This window comes from Narcine bancroftii, chromosome 3 (assembly GCF_036971445.1).
Source record: "Narcine bancroftii isolate sNarBan1 chromosome 3, sNarBan1.hap1, whole genome shotgun sequence".
Taxonomy (NCBI): Eukaryota; Metazoa; Chordata; class Chondrichthyes; order Torpediniformes; family Narcinidae; genus Narcine; species Narcine bancroftii.
Genome location: NC_091471.1, coordinates 362300791 through 362322380, shown reverse-complemented (window position 1 = coordinate 362322380; position 21590 = coordinate 362300791). Strand labels below are relative to the sequence as shown.

General features: G+C 38.2%; 1 protein-coding gene across 3 annotated transcripts in view; it reads left to right on the top strand.

Annotated features, from left to right (window-relative positions):
- The window catches only part of gaa (alpha glucosidase), a 53808-nt gene that overhangs the window by 27169 nt on the left and 5049 nt on the right, over positions 1-21590 (top strand). Inside the window, exons 13-20 of one of the 3 annotated variants that reach the window (XR_011354898.1) lie at positions 719-852; positions 1606-1757; positions 2926-3074; positions 5096-5237; positions 5640-5738; positions 6587-6751; positions 9213-9365; positions 12537-12666. Coding sequence is in view for 2 of the 3 variants with exons in the window: in XM_069930088.1 (XP_069786189.1) it covers positions 719-852; positions 1606-1757; positions 2926-3074; positions 5096-5237; positions 5640-5738; positions 6587-6751; positions 9213-9365; positions 9922-9984 (1057 nt within the window). In the remaining variant the exon portion in view is untranslated. Of the gene's footprint in view, positions 1-718; positions 853-1605; positions 1758-2925; positions 3075-5095; positions 5238-5639; positions 5739-6586; positions 6752-9212; positions 9366-9921; positions 11959-12536; positions 12667-21590 lie in introns of those variants that run through there. The other 2 variants (XM_069930088.1, XM_069930089.1) reach the window with 2 other exon arrangements.

The window sequence follows — 21590 nt, the reverse complement described above, 5'->3', positions numbered from 1 at the left end:
TAAATAAGGGTTGGAAGGCCACACAAAGAGTATAACAGCACAGATGACAATGGAACCCAGTGACTAAATGAAGTAGGTATGGTAGAATAAGAACAATAGAGACCTTAGGACAGGGCTTTCCAAACTTTTTAGCTCACGGGACCCTTTTGGAGCTCTTGGAAATCACGGAATGCCAAACGTCAATTACAGTTTAAAAGATCTGGTATATACACAAGCATAGTAAGAAAGTAGATAAACTCACCAGTAGCAGATTAACTTTAGTAAGATTGCCCATGATCTTGCCCAGCCACAGGGCCAGGCTACCACCGCCACCCTTTGCTCCCCACTGCGTCCTGGGCCACACCTCACTCCCTGCCACATGCACCTCCTGTTGTTCACGTACTACAGGTGACAGAGCCGCCTCCTCGCACCTGCAACACATCTTCATACCACTGCTGCTGCCGGTTCCCAGAAACTGACTCTGGCCCACAGTCACTGGCTTCACCCTCTCAGATCATCAATTCTTCTGCAGAATCCCTACGACTTTCTATGGAACCTAGTTTGGGAAACGCTGCCTTAGGTGATTCTGCCAATCTTAAAAAGCCAGCAATTTCTTTTATAGAGAGAATAATGCATCACTATAAAGAATTTATAGTGTGAAATAGTTTATGGGCAGGCATCAGTTGATATAAATTTTAAGCTCGTGTGTTTTGATATTGTCTCTTTTCTTGCACTTTAGTGCATTGCTCAAGGTCATTGGAAAGCGACCTTTTGTAATTTCGCGGTCCACGTTTCCTAGTCATGGTCATTATGCTGGACACTGGACTGGGGACATCTCAAGCAACTGGAATGATATGTATTTTACCATCCCAGGTATATAAATTAGCAAAATGTTTTGAAAATTCCCTTGAAACGTTGACCTCAACTTGCTCTCTCCAGGGATATTTAATCTGCTGATTATTTCCAGCATTTTCTGATTCTATTTTTATGGAAATGTGTGTCCTTTTCAAATATTACACCTATTAGAATAGGGTTTTACAATACAATAGCAAGCGTCATTTAGTTGTTTATTAAGCAACTTGTGTTTTCATTTTTCTCTAATAATTGAAGCACTTGAATTATTATTATTTTAAATTAGAAACTTAGAAATTGATTGTTTTCTGAGTGTAATTTAAATATGCCTTTCCAATCTCTGAAAATAACCATTTAGAATGCCTTTGTGAGTCTCCTAGATAAGGACAATGGAGATAGAGAGAAACTATATCTGGCTAGACAGGTATGATGTAAAAAGTTGTTCAATTCATTATCGTATCATTATCCTTTTCCTTTATGTTGAATCTGTGAACCAAACAAGTTAGTTAACCGACAATGCTAACCATTTGTATGTGAATGAAAATTCTCCTTGTTTTAAATTCATGCTGCCATAACATTTCTCCATTCTGGAGAAAATGAAGATTCATGTCTTTGTGTGATTGCAAATCCAACATGCACCAGAGAATGAAGCCTTTGTATTGTCAACTGAAATTTTTTTTGCTTGTAGTATAGTCATACACTATTTTGTAAATAACATACTATGTAATTATGAAATGTGGAATGTGAAAGATTACAGTGTTTTTGTTATTGCAGCTATAATGCTGTTTAATATGTATGGAATTCCTCTTGTGGGAGCTGATGTCTGTGGTTTCGGCGAAGCAACCAATGAAGAACTCTGTGTTCGCTGGACACAGCTAGGATCATTTTATCCATTTATGCGGAATCACAATGCTTGGAAACAGCCAGTTAGTATTAAAGATGTTTTAAAATACTCTATAATTAATACTGTAAATGGAGAGACTGAAAATTGGTTGATAATTTATCTGTTCAGTACGGAACAGAATTGTAGAGGACACACTGTGAAGTAGACATTTGCTATGTATTTTGTTACATATTTGTATTAGCACTTGATTCTTATGAAATAACATTGCAATTAAATTAAAATTGTTTTATGTTTGAGATGTACAATTCAACTGTGCAATTGAATGTGAGTTCTGCCATAAATCTCATTATTGCTCTCTGCAAGTTTCTCCTCTAAGATCCACTGCTTTCCTGGCGATGAACATTTCTTCAACTGTCACTTGCAATGTCGTGACTTGAGGCAGTGCTTTCAAAGAGCAAAAAAAGGTTTGAGATAAAGATACCAATGGCAGTTGATCAGTATACACGAGACTAAAGGAAGATATAGAGTGAATTGTGGTCTGTGTTCTGCTCAGAAAATGTTAATAATTTTCAACTTAAAATTTTAATTTTGTAAGAATGATATTTTCGAGGTGAGACGATGCTTTGTTGTAAAGGGAGGAAACATTTTGGAAAAGAATTTGTTGCCATTTTTTTCAGGAAGTAACTAGTACCTTTTCTTTAAGCTAAGCCATTGTCAGGACCACTCGCCAAACTTTTAAATGTGAAGGATGGAATATTGGAGCCTTATCAATCGTTGTGTTGCAGCCTTTATTCACTGTGGCAAACATAGTCTGTTACATTCTGTAATATGCACAGTTCCTGAGCATGCTTCCACATAAATAGAGACAGAAGAGCTCCCAGTTGATACACAGCGCTAAATACAATTATCCTTAATTGATATGAACCTCACAGAAGAAGTTAATACTAATCAATGCCCTCCTCCTTGCCTCTCCCACCCATCCTTACTTTCTCCTTCTTTACCCTCCCCCCCACTGACTTCCCTTTTTCCCATTCCTGCTTTTATGAAATTGCCCTTGAAAATTTGCCTGAGAGTTTCTGTCAGAGATGCAATGGCCTGAATTTGAGGCCTCTTTGTCAGTGTCCTGAGGATACCCATGAGGATTCCTTGGCTAACAATTAGTCGATGATGAGGACTACAGTGTGAGTTAATGTATACCCTCATTGTGAATGCCAGATGTAAAAAAGAGACTCTGTGTTTTGTTTTCTCAGTCACAGGAACCGTATGTCTTCAGTGAGTCGGCACAATCAGCGATGCGGAAAGTTATCTTCACCAGATACATGCTCCTGCCTTTTATTTACACGCTTTTCCACAAAGCGCACACTGATGGAGAGATGGTTGTTCGACCACTGTCATTTGAGTATGTTGTCTCTTTCGCAATATATGTAAACCACATTTGCACCCATATGAGGATACAAGTCAGCTATTTGGCCCACGGAGTTTATATTGGATCTGAAACCAAATCCCCCACTTGGTCTCTGGAACTTGTTTTTTCTCACATGCCGCAAATTCTCCTACCAATCACCCACTGATAATTTACAGTAGCCCATTAACCTATTAACCAGCATACCATGAGCATGTGGGATAAAACTGGAGCACACAGAGGAAACTTGTAGTCAAAGAAAGAACAGGAGGTTTGAATCAAGCCTGGATTGCTTTAATTCTGAGGCATTTACATTACCTCCAGATGAGACTTTGCATAGAACATTACAATGTTGTGCCAACTAACAGCAACCTACTCAACAAACTAAACCTTCCCAATCTTACACCCATAACCCTCAATTTCTTTTTTGTATCTATATGCCTAACAGTCTTTGATATATCCCTATTGTACCAGCCTCTACCACTACCCTGGCAATGCATTCCTATATAATAAAACGTACCCCTGACGTCTCCCCTAAACTTGCCTCCCCTCATCTTGTACAGATGTCCTCTGATGTTTGCTACTCTTGTCCTTGGAAAAAAGGTGTTTGCTGTCCACTCTAAATATGCCTCTCATAATTTTGTAGTGCTCTTATTACGTCACCTCTCATCCTTCTTCGGTCCAAAGAGAAAAGCTCTGTTAACTTTGCCTCATAAGTCTTATTTTTCAACGCAGGCATCGTCCCTGTAAATCCCCTCGACACACTCTTCAAAGATTCCACATCCTTCCTGTAATGAGGCAACCAGAACGGAGTTCTAACCGGAGTTGTATAGAGCTGCAACATTACCTCACAATTCTTGAACTCAATCCCCTAATTTATGAAGGCCATTTATAAAATGGGATTGATATAAATAGGGAGGGGGAGCATGAACAATGGGTTGAAAGGCCTGTTTCCATGCTGTATCTCACCAAGACCCCATGACTTGGATACAGTGAGTAGGAAGGATCAATCTCCCTGAGCAGAGAGAATATTAATTGATAATTAAGGGAATTGGTAGAAGGGTTAGGGAAGAGGTTTTTTTTCAATTCAAAAAATCATAGAGGATCTGGAACTTGAGTATCAGAAAGGTGGTGATGGCATTTAACCTGATATAAAAACATTGTAAAATTATCTGGATGAGCCCTTAAAATGCACAACATGGAGACTGTGAATCAACCTGTGTACTTTTTTTGCCAGACTTGGGCTGAATGCTACACTGTGCTATAATTTTCCATGATTGTAGAAAGTTAACCAGCTATATCAAACATTTAGGAAAAACTGTATATTTGTCTTAATTGCAAAAATGTAGTGATTAGAGTACAAGAATAAGGAAGTCCTGCTGTAACTGCAAGGTTTTGGAAAAACTACACCAAGAAATGCTGCATTCATTTGTGTTTCCTTTGATAACTAAAGGTACAGTTGATGCAATTAAGGCTTGTTAAGGAAGATTCCTGAGATGAGATTGAATCTATAATTCCCATTCATCCTCTAATCAATCTGATTTTTTTTTAAAAAGATAAGAGTTTATCTCATTGAAACAATAATAAAAATCTGAAAGGAATTGACAGCATAGCAAAGTTATTTCTTCATCAAGGCATTTGGACCAAGTTAGATTTTTTTTTGAGGCTTGTAAATCATTGGTACTCTTGGTAGAAGTGATGTTCAATCATTATGTAGATTTAAAATGTATGTCAATAGATTTTTGGAAATTGGATTATTTTGGTTGTCATTCAATAAATGAAGCATAGAAATAGCTATTGTTGAATAGATTACTCTTGTTCCATTTTACATTATAAGTAGCATACTGTTTGGAAATTCTGCCAAGAGAGAGAATATTATCAGTGCCATTTACACCAGATCCATCATTGTTTGGTGAAAAGTATTGAAACATGTATTTTAGTATTTTAAGAATTTTAAATCTCCTATTAAATGTGTTGGAGTTATACAGATAAAGAAGTGTTCTCTTTCTTGGCTTTAGATTCTCTCAAGAAACAAATACATGGAGCATTGACCATCAGTTCATGTTGGGGGAGACCCTTCTCATTACTCCAGTATTAGAGCCTAAAGCACTGGAGGTGTCTGGCTATTTTCCCTCAACTACATGGTATGATCTGTATAATGTAAGTGAGTCAAACAGCTCTCATTCTTGAATCATGAAATATATGATCATGGACACTGGACTACATCATCTCTTTAAAACAAGACCATGCTGTTTTAAGTAGTGGTTAGATGCTCATCTTTATGCTTTGTTTATAATTATAAACAAAAAAAATTCATAAAACAAGGTTTTACTCCAAGAAAGTGAAAAACAATTGTGTTGCAGTACTTAGCGTTTCCTACTCCCATTCAAATCTAATTCTGTATAATCTGGAAATTATTTTGTATTTGTAGATAATATGAAGTCAAATAAATTAATTCCAGTGTGCACCTTGTATTTTTAATCTGTGCATTCAGCTGTACATTTGTGACCATTTCAATCTCTCTCTCTCTCTCTCTCTCTCATTTTGTATTTCAATTTTTAGGGTTCTGCTATTCATAGCAAAGGCCAATACATTTTACTACAAGCGCCCCTGGATACAATAAATGTCCATGTGCGAGGAGGCTGCATTTTGCCAATACAAGTAAGTGTTTGCAATATCTTTAACTGGAGTGAGATATTCTTACAGCTGGAGTGCAAATTAGGGGACAGCAAATCAGCCCCTTGTTGGACACCCCACCATAATAACCTTTATAATTTTGCATCCCTGCTGCAGTTTAGTATTGTGCTTGACTGACTCTGTACTTCTTTCGGAAGATCATTTTTGCCACAAGGCATCGGTAACTTCAATGATACAACTTTTTGATGTTTGTTTCCTTCCGATTTACAGAATTAAATAAAAACATTGTTTAGTATGCATTGTGGATTTCTATTATAGAATCATGAAGTAATGTAGCAAATTGCTTTGGCCCACTGTGTATATGCCAACGATTGTAATTGTACTAATCCCATTTACCTGCATTTTGTCTGAAGGCTTCCATGCTTTGGTGATCCTTAAGTATCTGCCTCCACCAGCACCGCTATGTAGGTTCCAACCCTTCTTTATGAAGGGGATAAAAGGCCTCCTCTCCCTCAGATCTGTTCTAAACCTCTTACCTCTCAACTTTTGCCCTGTTGTTTTTGACATCTCCACAAGGGAATGAAGGTTTTTCCTGTCTCTACATCATTCTCATAATTTTGTAATTCTGATTATAATTGATATCCACAAAACACTGATCATCCGTCCAATTTAATGTATGGGACAGAGTAAAACAAAAACTAATCACTCCACTTTCCAAATGTTTCATCTGTCCTGAGAAGAGCTCATTCCTGATATCAAAAGCACATAACAAATACTTCGGAAGTGACCTGGGTGCAGATTTAGCTCTATAACCAGTAACATGAGAGTAAAGGTTGAATGCAATTGTTCATATAACTCTGCATTTTGTTCAGGAACCCAATACCACAACAGCTACCTCTCGTGGGAACCCATTTGCTCTGATTGCGGCTCTGTCTAATGAGGGAGTTGCAAGAGGAAATCTCTTCTGGGATGATGGTGACAGTCCACTAACTTTTGAAAATGGTGACTATACTGAAATTATCTTCATAGCAAAAAATGTAAGTGTGACTGACTGAATAATTATGTAATTTGAGTTGAACCATCTGCACATCTTTCCTGGGAATAAAATACAATGACTGCTTAAGCCCTAATATTTCTCTGTTGCTCCACTTGCACAAATTAATGTCCAACTGGAAATTGGGAACGTCAAGAAAAGAAATGCTGCATAGTTACCATGTGTCACATCTGCAGTCATTAGAGCAGTGGACTCACCATTGCAAACTTCAGTAGCTCTATAGATCTACTGAACATGCATTGCAAGTTTTCATCAATGTGAAATACATGGAGAAACTCTGAATCCTGAACCTCAGCTGGGTGAGGGGTTCAGGGGGACAGCAGTTGGATCATTCTGTGGTAGCAGGATCACATTTGAACCAGTGAATGTCGGGGCAGAGGAAAGATGATGTGCTATATGCAAGGTTTAAATTACGATAAGACATGGAAGCAAAATAGGCTATTCAGTCCATCAAATCTGCCTTGTCATTTAATAATGAGCTGATCTATTTTCCCCACTCAGCTTCACTGCCTGGCCTTCTCCCCATAACCTTTGATGACCTTTCTTTGCCATCTCCTTGTCTGCAATATTATTTCCCCAGCGTAATTTAATAGTGGTCCTCTATCTATCTTCACCTCTCTTTTACATTTTATATACTTAAAGAAGCTTTATTCTATCCTCTTTGATATTATTTGCCTGCCTGCTTTCATCTTTTCTTTCCTTGTGAGTTTTTTAGTTTCCTTCTGAAGTTTTAAAAAACCCCATTCCTCTTTTTTCCTACTAATTTTTGCTTCTTTGCCTGCCCTCTTTTTTTTCCTGTTGATTTCCCTTGTCAGCTGCAGTTGTGACATTTTTCCATTTGAATATTTCCTTAATATTTGGTATGTATTTATTCTGCATCTTCCTCATTTCTTGCAGAAGCTTTATCTGTTGCTGCTGCTCTGCCATCCTCTCTACTAGGGTCCTCTTCCAATCTACTTTGGCCAGTTCCATTCTCATGCCACTGTAATTCCCTTTACTCCACTGAAATGCTGACATATCTGGCTTTAATTTCTTCTTGTTAAATCTCAAATTGAACCATCATATTATGATCACTGCCGCTTAATGGCTCCTTTACTGTAAGCTCTCTCTCCTCATCTCTGGTGCATTGCACAACAGCCAATCCTGTACAGCTGATCTCACAGTGGGTTTATTGACAAATTGCTCTAAAATGCTCATCTTGTAGGCATTCTACAAATTCTCTCTTGAGATCCAGACCCAACTTGGTTTTCCCAATCTACTTGCATGTTAAAATCCCCCAAGACTAACATTGCCCTTCTGACACACCTTTTCTATTTGATGTAATTTGTTGACCACATTCCAACTACTATTTAGAGGTCTGCATTCTAACTGCCAACCATGTCCCTTTACCCTTGTCATTTAACTTAACCTATGATTTGATATCTTCTGATCCTCTGTCACCCCTTTCTATTGATCTCATGTTATTCCTTACCAATAGAGCCACACAATCCACTCTGTTTTCCTGCTTATCCTTTCAATACATTGTATCCTTGGACATTCAGCTTCCAATTACATCCTTCTTTTATCCATGATTCCGTGATGGCCACATCATACCTGCCAATGTGTAGCTGTACTACAAGCTCATCCACTTTATTAAATGTGGCATCAACTGGGAGATAAAATTCATCTTGTTGGAGATCTGCACTTTAACAAATAAGGAGGCTGATCAATGATTGAAGCCTCTGATAGGGAGTCAACATCACGTGAATCAGGAAATTGGGGAAAATCAAAACTGTGATGAGGTATGGTGCTATAGGCATTTGGAGATTGGAGCAAATGGAGAGTTGTGGTGAAGTTAGTGCAGGGAGAGGTTTTAGAAAAGTAGTGTGACTGAAGTAAGTGGGGTCACAGTACAGTGTAGCACAATAAGAGCACAGTATCATCTGGAGTGATCAGTGCTGTCCAGCACATAGAAGAGTGTGATTAAATTGTCACTGTAAGTCGTCTATGATGTGGCAAACATTATTTAAAAATTAAGAAAACTAAATCTGCACCTCATGATGTGTGATCATTTGTGATTCGTCAACTGCAGCCAGAAAAACCTGCTGGACATTGCTCAACCAGTGAGCAAAAAGTGATTGTTGAATTTTGGGAAATTCCTTTGGAAATCATACCTGGAAATCTGGGTTCAAAACAAACCCAAGTTATGGACTTGGAAATGCTAAATGCCTATTTTTGGGATATTACACAATTAATTAATTTTTGATTTCGATCTAGTTTTGCAGTTATATAATTTGATAACTGCATTTGTTTGACATACCACTGTTTAAAGATATTCACGTGGTTTTATTAGATTACACTGCTCCCTACTTATAAACCAACATTTTAGAGAAGCTGACGTGCTGTGTGGACATTTCATTGATGTGCGACTATTTTAAACTTTTTTTTCTTTATTCCATCCCTAGAATGTGTTATTCAGTGAAATAGTTCATTTGAACAGCCAAGTGGATGGCTTGCGTTTACAAACAGTTTGTGTTTTTGGAGTTCCATCTCCCCCACAGAATGTTTCTGTTAATGGACTATGGATCACTGACTTCTCCTACAGGCTAGACACCAAGGTGAGGACCAAACTTGCTCCAGATGGGGCTTAATCATTTTGTAGAACACAAATGAAATTAAGTCAAATTTGTAAAGTTTTTTTTTGCTCATTATTTTGATTTGCTTTTAGCTGACACTGTTAACATCTTGCTCAGTGTGTTTCCAAAGAATCTATGTAGTACTTGATATATAACCTTTAACATCTTCCTGCTGAATTTGACAAGATCTTTGGTATTTGGATTGGGTGTGGTGCAGTTAGGGCGGGAGGATGCCAATAGGTTATTACTGCTAAGCTTGATCTTAACCTCAGACAAAAATCTAGACTAATTAGAGCTCTGAACATGATAAAGTCATCATTGAGTAAACTATCCATTGGTGCAAGGATACTAGTTTGTGAGATGGGAGAAACAGATGTGTATCATCTGGTCATGTTTAATCAAGCTTCTGGAAAGAGTTTAAGTGAATTTTGAAATTCATGATGTCAACTTTACATGCATTTTGCATTTTGAACAAAATCAACACCGCGTTGGTGTTTGTGTCTACTCTGTACATGTCATGTCTGATTTTTCTTTAAAGGTGTTGACTTTGCAGAATCTCTCTGTTCTTCTGGAAGAAGAGTTCACAATTGCATGGTTCTAAACAAAGTAAAGCTGAGTGCTGGTATGAAGAAGGGACACCGCAACAAAATGGACATAGATTAATAATCAAGTCTAGAAAGGGTTAAAAGAAATGATTTTAAAAAGGCTACAGATGCTGAAATTCTAAAATAAAAACAAAATACAGTAAATATTCTGGGCAGAATTTGTGGAAAGAGAAACAGAGTTGATGTTTCACTTGGAAGAGACTGAGGAAGGTTCTTTGAGTGAAATTTCATCTTTGCTTCCTTTTTCACAAATGCAGCTTGACCTGCTGAGGGTCTGACATTTCCTGTTTTTGTTCAATAAATTATGTTTAATGTTGTTATGCAATGAGGGATGGGAGGCTTGCCCATTCTTACTAAATGAATGTGGAAGTTTTAAATTGTGCCATTTTACATTGACTTGTTTCACAATTCATATTTTTATGTGGCACTTTAATGCACAAGACTCTTGATTGAACAATTTTATACAAAAAGAATATATATCACATTTACAATTGACTTAAATTCATTTCTGATAAAAGCATGAGCTGCCACTGGCTTTCCTCCTTCATTTGCAAACAAGGTCAATTTAAAATTCTGTATGTTCCCACACAGAGCTTAGTGGAAGTGCCATGGGGACATAACACATGCTATAGAGAGCAGAAAAATCAGTGTGGTACAGAAACATAAGAACATGGGAGGTGACGGTGGACTTCAGGAGGATGAAGGTCTACCATTCTCCATTACACATCAATGGTTCACTCGAGCAGAGCATAGAGTTTCCCAGTGTGTATATAAAGAATGACCTATCCTGGACTAACCACCTCAGTAGTCAGGAAGGTACAACAGCACCTACATCTCCCAAGGAGGTTGAGGAGGGCAGGGCAACCAACCCACATCTTGATAATATGTTACAGGAGCATAATTGAGTGTGCCCTGCTTGGCTGCATCATTGTTTGGAAAGGTAGCTGCAAAGCATTGGACCTAAAGTCAATACAGAGGATCATCAAAACAGCTGAGAAGATCACTGGAACCTCTATTGATGACAGTAGCGTTGCTTCAATGGGGCTAAAAGAATTATAAAAAACCCTTTCAGTCCAGCGCACAGTATTTGTGACCCACAGCCATCAAGAAGGAGATCTAGGATCATCAAAATTAGAACTGTTAGGCTGGGAAATAGCTTCTTCCTGCAAACTATGATGATCAGTATCCAGTAACCATGTAAATAATCCCAAAATATTTATGTATTTATTTTAAATGATATGTGAACTTATGACTATGTACTGTTTATGTGTGCATCGTGGTCTGGTGAGAGTTTTGTTGTAATGCATATGTACAGTTAAATGATAATAAATGGACAAAAGAAATTGGAGCTGGAGTTGGCCATCTGGCCCAACGAGCATGCTCTGCTACTCTGGAAAAAGTAGTTCCTTCTCATCTCTCAATGTTCTTCTCCAAAGCTCAAAGCTGTGTCCCCTAGTTTTCGTCTCACCTCCCAGTGGAAACAACCTTCTTGCTTCTATCTTATCTATCTCTTTCAATATTATTTTGTTTCTATAAGATCCCTTGTCATTCTTCTGAATTCCAGTGAATATAGTTCCAGATGGCTCCAAGTCTGAAGTCAACCGAGTGAACCTCCTTTGCACTGCCTCTAAATCACTGATGTTATAACAAAGCACCAGCCTCCTCTTTATTTCCAATGGGTTCTATAATATCAGCCTATCTTTGTCTCCTCTCATAAAATCCAACCATCACAATTCTAATGTACAGCTGGAGAAATTTAAAAAAAACACTTCATTAAGCTGTACTTTAGACCCAGACTACTCTGATCATTGTTAAACCAAGCATTTAACACAGAAAATTCTTGGAATCCATCGGTCATGGGCCTCTGGTAGTCATGGAAAATAGGTAGTTTAATATTGTGTGATTAAGTAAACTGATTTGAATGAAAAGCTTTGTAACTGTTTTTCAATAAAGTTGCAATGTGATGTAAACCCTGTCCTTTGAGCTTGAGCAATTAATATCTAATATTGTGTATTTTTTGATGTGACTAGGTTGTCTAAATATAAATATAGTCCATTTTCCCTTCTTCAGAAATTGAGATTTCTTATTGTGCTTTTGGGATTTGGGAAGAATTTTTATTTCTCTTCTTTGCAGTTGAGCTACGCTAACCCTGCCGCCTTCATAATTAACAGGTCTCTCTGCCCAAGTTTACAGGTAAAAAGCCTTATTAGTATATTTAATAATATACTAATAAAGAATCTTACTAGGCAGAGATAGGGGGAGACTTTGGGAGAGTCGCCCCAGCAGCGAATGACATCAGCTGGCTCTTCATCCTTTATTCAAACAGCTGCTGCGGGTGGGGCACAACTGGGACGTTCTGCTGGCTGAATGTTGTTCTCATCTTCACCAATGGGCTGTGTGTTGCTTCGGAGAGCATTTACTTTTACAATTTTAAACTTTTATTTAAATTTTTATTTATTTTCTTTTAATTATTCAACTTCTATCAGTTACTTGGAGTTATCGGCTGCTTGAATTCCGGTTAACGAGGCCATTACTGTATGTTGCCCAGATTTTGCAATTGAACCACCGGCTGTCATTATACTTGAGGATCACAGGAAGATCCAGCAGTTAAATGTGGAATCTTGAAGTAAGAAGTCTGCTGCTTTGCTGCCTTTTGCTAGCAAGATCTTCAGAGATCAGTGAGTTGATTGAAACACCAGTTATTTACAAGCTATTCTTTCTGTAAGATATCTAGAAATGTCACTCTTTATCACGAAAGGTGGAAATGATTTTTTTTCAATGATGTACTGAGCCATAATGACCACTTGCCATATTCCAGGGCCAAAAACTACCACAATTTTTTATGAGGATTGTAATAATCTGAAGTAAATAGATTTATATTTTACATAACTTTTTTTAAAATTGATTTGTTTTTGCTCCATTTTAATCCATGAATATGTGACTATCTAAAGGAATCTAGAGAAAGTTTCAACTGTTTATTAAAATGTGTGTGATTTTATTTTGTGAAAACTGAGAATATTTTTGTAATATTGAGGTTAATAATATTATTGTAATTGGATGCTAGGGATATTGTTGACCATAGTTTAGAGTATCAGTAATTAGACCTTAGGGATATTGTTGACTGTAGTCCAGAGCATCGGCAATTAGACCAAAGGCTACTTCATGCCACAAAGATAATGAAATCTTCTTGCCCACTTTGTCATCCAAGTCATTATTTTGTCTGAGGACACTGAGTTTTAACTTAAGTTGGTTTCCCCAAGTCATAACTTAAAAATGATTCTGTGGCATTAAGTTATAGGGCTATTTTCTAAAGTATCGTACTTTTCATCAATTCAGATCTCACCATGGGAGTTGGGGATTTTAAATTCAACTAAATAAATCTAAATTTTTTTAAAGAAAAAAGCATCAGTAATGTTTTGTAATCCCCTGAAGGAAATCTACCATCCTTCTTTAGGTTAAATAAAGTGTGACTCTCAATTCAACAATGAAGTTGGCAGTTAACGGTTTGAGACCATTGAAGACAGTAAACACAGATTTTGCACATGATATCCAATACAAACATTTGTATTTTGGAACTGAGATGTATTTTGGCTCCAAGTGGAGCCAGTACAGCTTTTGCCTCACAGTATTATAGGTCTGGATTTAATCCTTGGGTGTTCTCTTTGAGGGTTTCCTCCTGATGCTTCAGTTTCCTCCATATTTTACAACCATCGCAAATTAACTGGCCCCTGGTGTGAAGGGGAGTAGTGGTATCTGGTGAGCCACGTCACAAAATGAGAGCCCATGGAATTAGTAGAAAGATATCAGTATAGTTAGAGCATTGGCTGATTGGCAGGAAATAAAGATTGGGAATAAAAGGATCCTATGCTGGTGGGCTACTGGTTACCAGTGGTGTACTGAAGGGGTCAGTGATGAGGCCACCATTTTACATTGTATGTTAATGATTTGGATTACAGAATAAATGGCTTTGTGGCTAAATTTGCAGATGATGCAAAGATTGGTGGAGGGGCAGGTAGTGAGCAGAAAACAGAGGCTGCAGAGAGACTTGGATAGATTAGGAGAAAGAACAAAGAAGAGGCAAATAAAATGCAATGTTGGAGATTGTACAGTCATACACTTCGGAAGAAGGAATAAACGGGCAGACTATTATTTGGATGGGGATAAAATTCAAAATTCGGATATGCAAAGTGATTTGGAGTCCTCGTGCAGGATACCTTAAAGGTTAACCTCCAGGTTGAGATGGTAGATAAGAAGGCAAATCCAATTTTGGCATGTATATTTGGATGAATAGGGTACAAGAGCAGGGATGTGTTGTTGAGGCTTTATAAAAAGGCCTCACTTGGAGTACAGGGTTTAGTTTTGGGCTCCTTATTTTAGTAAGGATGTGGTGGCATTGGAGAAGGTCCAGATAAGATTTACAAGAATGTTTCCTGGGATTAAAGGATTAGCATGTGAGGAACATTTGAAGGCTCTAGGACTGTACTCCTTGGAAATCAGAAGAGTTGTGGGGGGGGGGGGGGGGGAAGGTGATTTCATAAAAGCATTTTGAATGTTGAAAGGCCTAGACAGAGTAGATGTGGCAAAGTTGTTTCCCATGGTAGGGAAGTCGACAAGAGGGCACAACTTCAGGATTGAAGGGTTCCCATTTAAAACAGAGATGCAGAGGAATTCCTTTAGCCAGAGAGTGGTGAGCCTCTGGAATTTTCTGCATGGGGTTCTGTGGAGGACAGATCGCTGGATGTATTTAAGACAGAGGTTAATAGCTATCTGAATAGTCAGGGTGTCAAAGATTATGGCAAGATGGCAGGTGAGTGGAGCTCAGAGGGAGAATGGATCAGCTCATGATGGAATGGCAGAGCAGATTTGACCATCGAATCTCCAAAGGAAAAATAAATCATTTCAGAAGCCTGAACATTCAATGCATTTTGCATGCAAATCAGCAATAAATTAACATTCATACAATAAATTTTGTTACAATTTAGTCCTTAGTAAGAATTTGTGTTGCATTGGGCTGCAAGGTACTCTTGTGTAGAATTGTGTTGAAGCTTAAAGCAGTGATTTGCTTGAATATGTATGTTGCGTATAATTTTAAGAGTTAATGAATTATTTCACTGAGATATAAAATATTGTCAATTTTTTTTGATGCCTTTGTAAAAGTTTTATCAGACTGACAAAAAAATTTCCTCCTATTAACTAAAATAATAATGAGTGATTGCACCACAATCAAATGGACTAATCTAGTGGTTTGCCATTAGTGGAAACCTACTTCGGTGATTTATTCTTTGCAAGTCTTGAAGATACCCATGGGTATTTTATGAAAGACATTGCAATTGGTGAAAATAATTATAATTTCATACTTAAGCAGAGAGATGATAAAACAATTATTTTAAATTACTCATGAAAAAGAGGGAATACATTTTTGATCATAATTAACTTAAACCTGTAACACAAATACACAAGTATTCATCTTTGAATTCAACCTCTGAATGCTGAGTCATTTCCATATTTCCACCCCCACCCCCCCCCCCCCCCCATCACACTATGTAAAATTTTGACACCTGTGTCAGAATCACCATGCAAAATTGACTTAGTTCATTTGTATGAATATCCTGCAGTACTGCCTTGGGATATTTAAAATGGGAGAGGTTCAACTGTGTTTCCTGGCAACCTGATTAATCTGTAACCATAGCAATAGAACAATTCAGTTGGGTTTATAGCCATCTTTTGCAAAGCCGTTATCTGCTGTAACGTCTCCCCAGACTAGGTCAGTTTGATTTGAAATGTGCATACCTATTGCTATTTGTAGACAATTCCTCTCTAAATCCTAAAATGTTGTTTTATCTTGCTTTTTTAAAAAAAAATTGATCCATTGCATTTACGTTATTGATCAAAATGTAATTATTTTCAGAGCAATGTTCTTCGATCGCTCTCAAAATATGCAAAAATACATCAAAACAAATGGCAAATGTGTAGCACAAAATTCTGTAGACACCGTGGTTGAAGTAAAAAACGCAAAATACTGAAGAAGTTCATCAGTTCAAACAGTATGAGAAAATGCCGGCATAAGTGGTCTAAATAACATTAAGCACCTTAAAAACTGAAAATTTAGTTTTAAATCATCTTTGAAGTGAATAATTAATGGAAAATGGACTTGGTAATTTGCAAAAAGGAGCTGCCACTTGCCACAAAGGAACACATGAATGACTGCAATGTCTGGATTTACACATTTGAATGCAAATATACGGACACCAGGTCACTGACTCATTTATTGTGAGTGTGGTCAGTTTCTTGATATTGCAACTGCAAATTCAAACCTATTATGTTGTGATGCAAGTTTCCACTAAAATCTTGAGAAAAATTAATTTACATATGCATGAAATGAAAGCAGTAAAATCTGATAATGTTTTTCATCTCAGGCAGCATGTGAAGAGTGAATTACAGGATTGCATCTACAGTATTTTAAAGTGAAGAGTCTGACAAGTAAGGCTAATGAACCTATAGAACATCACAGCACAGAATACAGGCCCTTTGGCCCTTCTAGTATCTGCTGAACTATTCTGCCTAGTCCCACTGGCCTGCACCCAGTCCATAGTTCTCCATACCTCTCCCATCTTTGTACCTGATTAAATTGTTCAAAAATGTGAACATTAAGCCCGCATTCATCACTTCAGCTGCCAGCTTGTTCCACACCTACTACTCTGTGTGAAGAAGTTCCCCCTAATCTTTTCCCATTTCATCCTTAACCCATGTGATCTGGTTTGTATCTCACCTAAACTCAGTGGAAAAAGCCAACTTGCATTTACTCTTCCCATACCCCTCATAATTTTGTTTACTTTGATCAAATATCCCCTCAATCTTCTACGCTCCAGGGAATAAAGGCATAACCTATTTAATCTTTCCCAGCAACTCAGTTCCCGAAGTCCTGGCAACATCCTAGTAAATCTTCTCTGCACCCTTTCAGTCTTATTGATATATTTCCTGTGCTTTGGTGTCCAAATTTAGCCTCACCAATGATTTATGAAGGCCAATATGCCTGTTGTGAGAATTAAAGACTTAGAGGCTGCTTTCCAAGTTTTACTCAACTTAATTGTACAGTTAGAATTTGGAATTATTTAGAACAATTAAGAATAAATTTGTAATGTTACATCCTTTCCTTCTAAGAAAAAAACACTAGCAATATCGAGCTACATTTTACAGGACTACTCCCATCCATATCAATTGGGAGGTTTTGGGACATGGCTGGATCTCCTTAGTCTTGTGGAGCTCCTGTTTCATCATCCCCCACACTATGGCATGTCATATCTTCCACCAGATTTCTTTAATCTTGTTCCACAATAGGAGATGTGGGGATTGCCTCAGCTTCTAGACAAGGTGCCAAGTCACAAACAGACGCAGTAGCTTCCCGTCCACCTGGGTACCTAATGTTTGCATATGTTGGATTACCGTTAAGAAGTTCAACTTGATCTACAAGTGGTTTATTCTTGTTCCTTCTCACAAACTTTATTAGTAGTATGGTTTCAGGGGTCATTAATCAGGAGGACAGTGAATGTCCATGGAATGAGGGGCGATGGAATTTAAAAAAAATATGTTTATGGGGTGTAATATTGCTGTACACAACAGCGATCTTTGGTAGAACCTCAGGAAGCACCAGTTCCCAATGTTTCTTGGGCAGTTACGAGATCTAAAGGCCAAACAGACTGCCTTCCATATGACGCCTCTCTACCTGTCCATTCCCGATTGGGTGGTATGAGATAGTATGACTTGTGGCATTCTCCTTCTGGGAGAGATAATCTTTCAGGTCCTTAGATATGAAGGTGGTGCCTCAGTAAGAGTGCATGTAATTTAGCATTCCACATCGGCTAAATAGCGGTTCCGGGCATCTGATCACTGATAGAGTAAGCATATTGAAACATGGAAAGACAAAGGAGAAATGCAAGTATTCATCAACTACTTTTGAGATGTGAGTTACTCAAAGCTGTAGGCAAGGGGCCCTTGAAATCAATACTAAGCAGTTTCATAAGTTCTGTTGCTGTTATCTCCTGGTGGGTGGTAGAACTTGGGCTTTAGTTCAGCATAGACCCTGCATGAAGTCTTTGTGACATCTTCTGTATATTTAAAAAAAAAATGACAAAATCCGTTGTGAATGTCGGTGAGTGTGGAGGTAATAAAGGCTGGACAAGTGTATGCTTGACTAAATGCGTCAGGGCCCACAGTCTCTTTCCCAGGATTGTGTAACTAAATGCTGCAAGTTCCAGCCTCCAATCTTGGATCTTTTTGTTCTTTATCTTTGTACACTTTTTACTGTCAAACATAAAGACCACTGACCTCTGATCAGTAACCAAGCTAAAGTGGCACCATGCCAGGTAGTGGCTCCATTTGAGCACGACCTCAATGATAGTAGTCACTTCTTTCTCTACAACATAATAGTGGAATTCACTTCCTTGTAGCGTCTTTGACATGAATGCAACAGGCTGTCCTCCTTGGTTAAGGACAGAAGAAATAGCCACATCAGATGCGTTACACTCTACCTCAAAGGGTTTTCATCCACTGAGTGCAGGTTGGCTTCTTCCAACCCCCTCTTTAGTAAAATAAAGGCGTTCAGGGCCTTTTCCTCCATTGGAAACTTCTCTGTGTTTCCCATTGGTTGAATATTGTTAGAAAACCCAGGAATCCATTTGGCGTCATAAGTGAACACCCCGAGGGCCCTTTCTAAGGTTTGCACATTTTCTGGTGGAGGAGGCTCTTGGAGTGGGCGAAGCCTTTCCGGATCTGGCTTAATGATCCCCTTCCCCACACAGTATCCAAGGGCATTAATGGAATTCACAGACTCCACAGCCTTTGAATCATTAAGCGTCAGATGCCTCTGACTGATGGTCTTCAGGAATTTCTTTACATTTTGATTATATCCCTCTTGTGTACGTCCAGCAATAGTGATGTTATCAAAGTAAGGGAAGGCACTTTGCAGTTTTTCTTTCACTAACTTGTTCATAGCTCGCTGGAAGATGGTTATCCCATTTGTGACTTCTACAAAATTGGTGTAAACGTCCATTGGCTTCAAAAGTTGTATATTTCTTATCTGACTCCTTCAGTGACACTTGATAGTAGGCACTTTTCCGGTCAAAGGGAGAGAACACGCTATATTTTGCAAGTTCATTCACCATTTTGTCAATTCTTGGCAAGGGATATATTGATTGATTATCTATGAATAATGCACACACATTTGCTTCTTGTGTTGGTGGGTAGGATCCTTCTACTACTTGGGCTTGCCTTGGATATGTGCACATCTCAATTATGCCTTCTGAAAGTAACTGGCAAATTTCCTCTGCAATTAAGTCCTGATCATCTTTGCTAAAGTGTCTTGATTTAGCAGCAAATGGTTTACAACTTGGTGATAAGTTTGGAAAAAGGCATGGCTCTTCTATTTTTGCTGCTGTCATTGGACAGTAATGATCAGCACCATTCACAGTCGGCTCAGACAAGGGTCCTCTATTCACATTTCACACTCAGATGCTGACGTTGAAAACCCTGGCCAAGTATTAAGTCAGAACATAGGTCCTTCAATACACCAAGTCACGTGGCTATTAAGACTTAGATCAACAACAATATATCCTTGGAAACTAGTGTTTAAAGTTTTCTGAGCCATAGCCTTTACTGGATAGGTGAGCCTTTAGTTCTAGTTCCAGCGTGACTCTCTCACTAATGTAATTTTCAGCGTTTCATGAGTCCAACAGAGCACTTGACCTTTTACCACTCGCAGTCACAAAGGTTGCAGCTTAAGCGAGTCCATGTGGCACATTAATAAATGTAGCCAGTACCTGAGAATTGACCACTGTTGCCACTGAGCTTGGTGAGGCCTTGGATTTGCACACCTGAGCATAATGTCCCTTCGCACATTTATAACATGCATCCTCGCATGCTGGACAGTTATCCTGTGAATGGTAAGGGAAACCACAGAAGAAACATTTCTGTTTTGTATATAAGTGGCTTCTCAAGAGGAACTGGAAGGTTATCAGGCAGCCCTGTTAAAGAGTCTTTCTCTCGTACCTGTGATGGTTCAGGGTTCACTACTGCATCTGTATGGGCCACCGGGGTAGCATATACATCATTATTGTGTTGAGCTACGTCTAATGCAAAGCTTGGTTATAAGTTGTCTGTAAGTCCAGTGTTTTGTTTTCTAAGAGACTCTGGCATATTGCAGATGAGGCAATGCCAGCGATTAATGTGTCACGTGTCGTTTCCACACAATGATCTCAAAAATACAGTTTCTCTTTAACTTTTCCAACTCCCTGAAAAAATCATCTAATGATTCTCCCGGCTTCTGGTAGCCAGTAAAGGTCTGGCAAAAACCTCATTGGGAATCTTCACATCTACACTGTCCAACTTAGAGATAGCGGAGTCAAATTTTTCACGTCCTTCTATGTATTCAAAAACGTTGCAACTCACAGCCCTAATAGTGTTCTGTACTTTTTCGGTATCTTGTCCCCATAGTCGTCGACGTAGTTCATGAAAATGATATGCCAATGTCATCACTCCTTGGCAGCATTTGGTGAGCTGGGGTCGATGTCTATGTGCTCAAGCCTCCATGCTTGTCTATTAAGTTGAGTAAATTGTTGTGATAATGAAAAACTTGGTGGCTGCTTTCCAAGCTTTACTCAATTGTACAGTTAGAGTAAGAATTTAAAAAGAAGGCACGAGGCAGCAGCTCAAAGCTGATTGGAGGAAGAACAATTAAGAATACTTGGTAATATATCCTCTACACAACTAATTTTGGTATCATCAAAAAACTTACTAATCATGTTGATACTCATCTAAATTGTTAATATGGACAACAAATAATGGAACACAGAACCAATCTCTACAATTACAGGCCTTCAATCTGAAAACCATCCTCCACTACCACTCTCTGCCCTTGATCACCAACCCAATTTTGCATCCCATTGGGAAGTTCATCACTGATCCCATGTGGTCTCCCCTTCCAAGCCGGTCAAAAGCCTGACTAAAGTCCAAGTAGGTAATGTCTATCATCTTCTTCTCACCAATCTACTTGATCATCTCTTCAAAAAAGATTAATTCATTCTAATGTACATCAAAACCAATTGATCAGTTTTTAATCTGGATGAATCCTTTGTGTGCTGTTGAAAGAAATGGAATATATCTTTCACCAGCTTGTCCAAAAGTCATCCTTTTCTCAAAGTCCTTTCTGTTACTTCAGTTTTTCTCTGCAGCATGTTTGTATCTGACTGATTTTGTAGCATGAAAAGTCACTCCTTGTTACTGTTGAAAAATGTCTCAATTAAAATCACCTCTTTCACAAAATGGTTGAAAACTGTTCAAAGCTCAATTTGAAAAGCTACAAAGAAAGATAAATGCCATTGTAATTAGGATGAAATTGATTAGAAAATAGGTTTTTTCTCTCCGTTGAATGTTCATTCTTTCATTCTCATTTGCTTTGTTAGTGGGAAGCTTAATGATGGGGTGAAAATTGTTGAACCATTTATCAAAGAATCAGCCTTACTTTTCCTCGCTTAGGTCCTTTCAGATCTACCTATTTTTCTGTATGGCTTGTATGGTAAATCATTGATTTTCCAGTTGAAAAGGATAT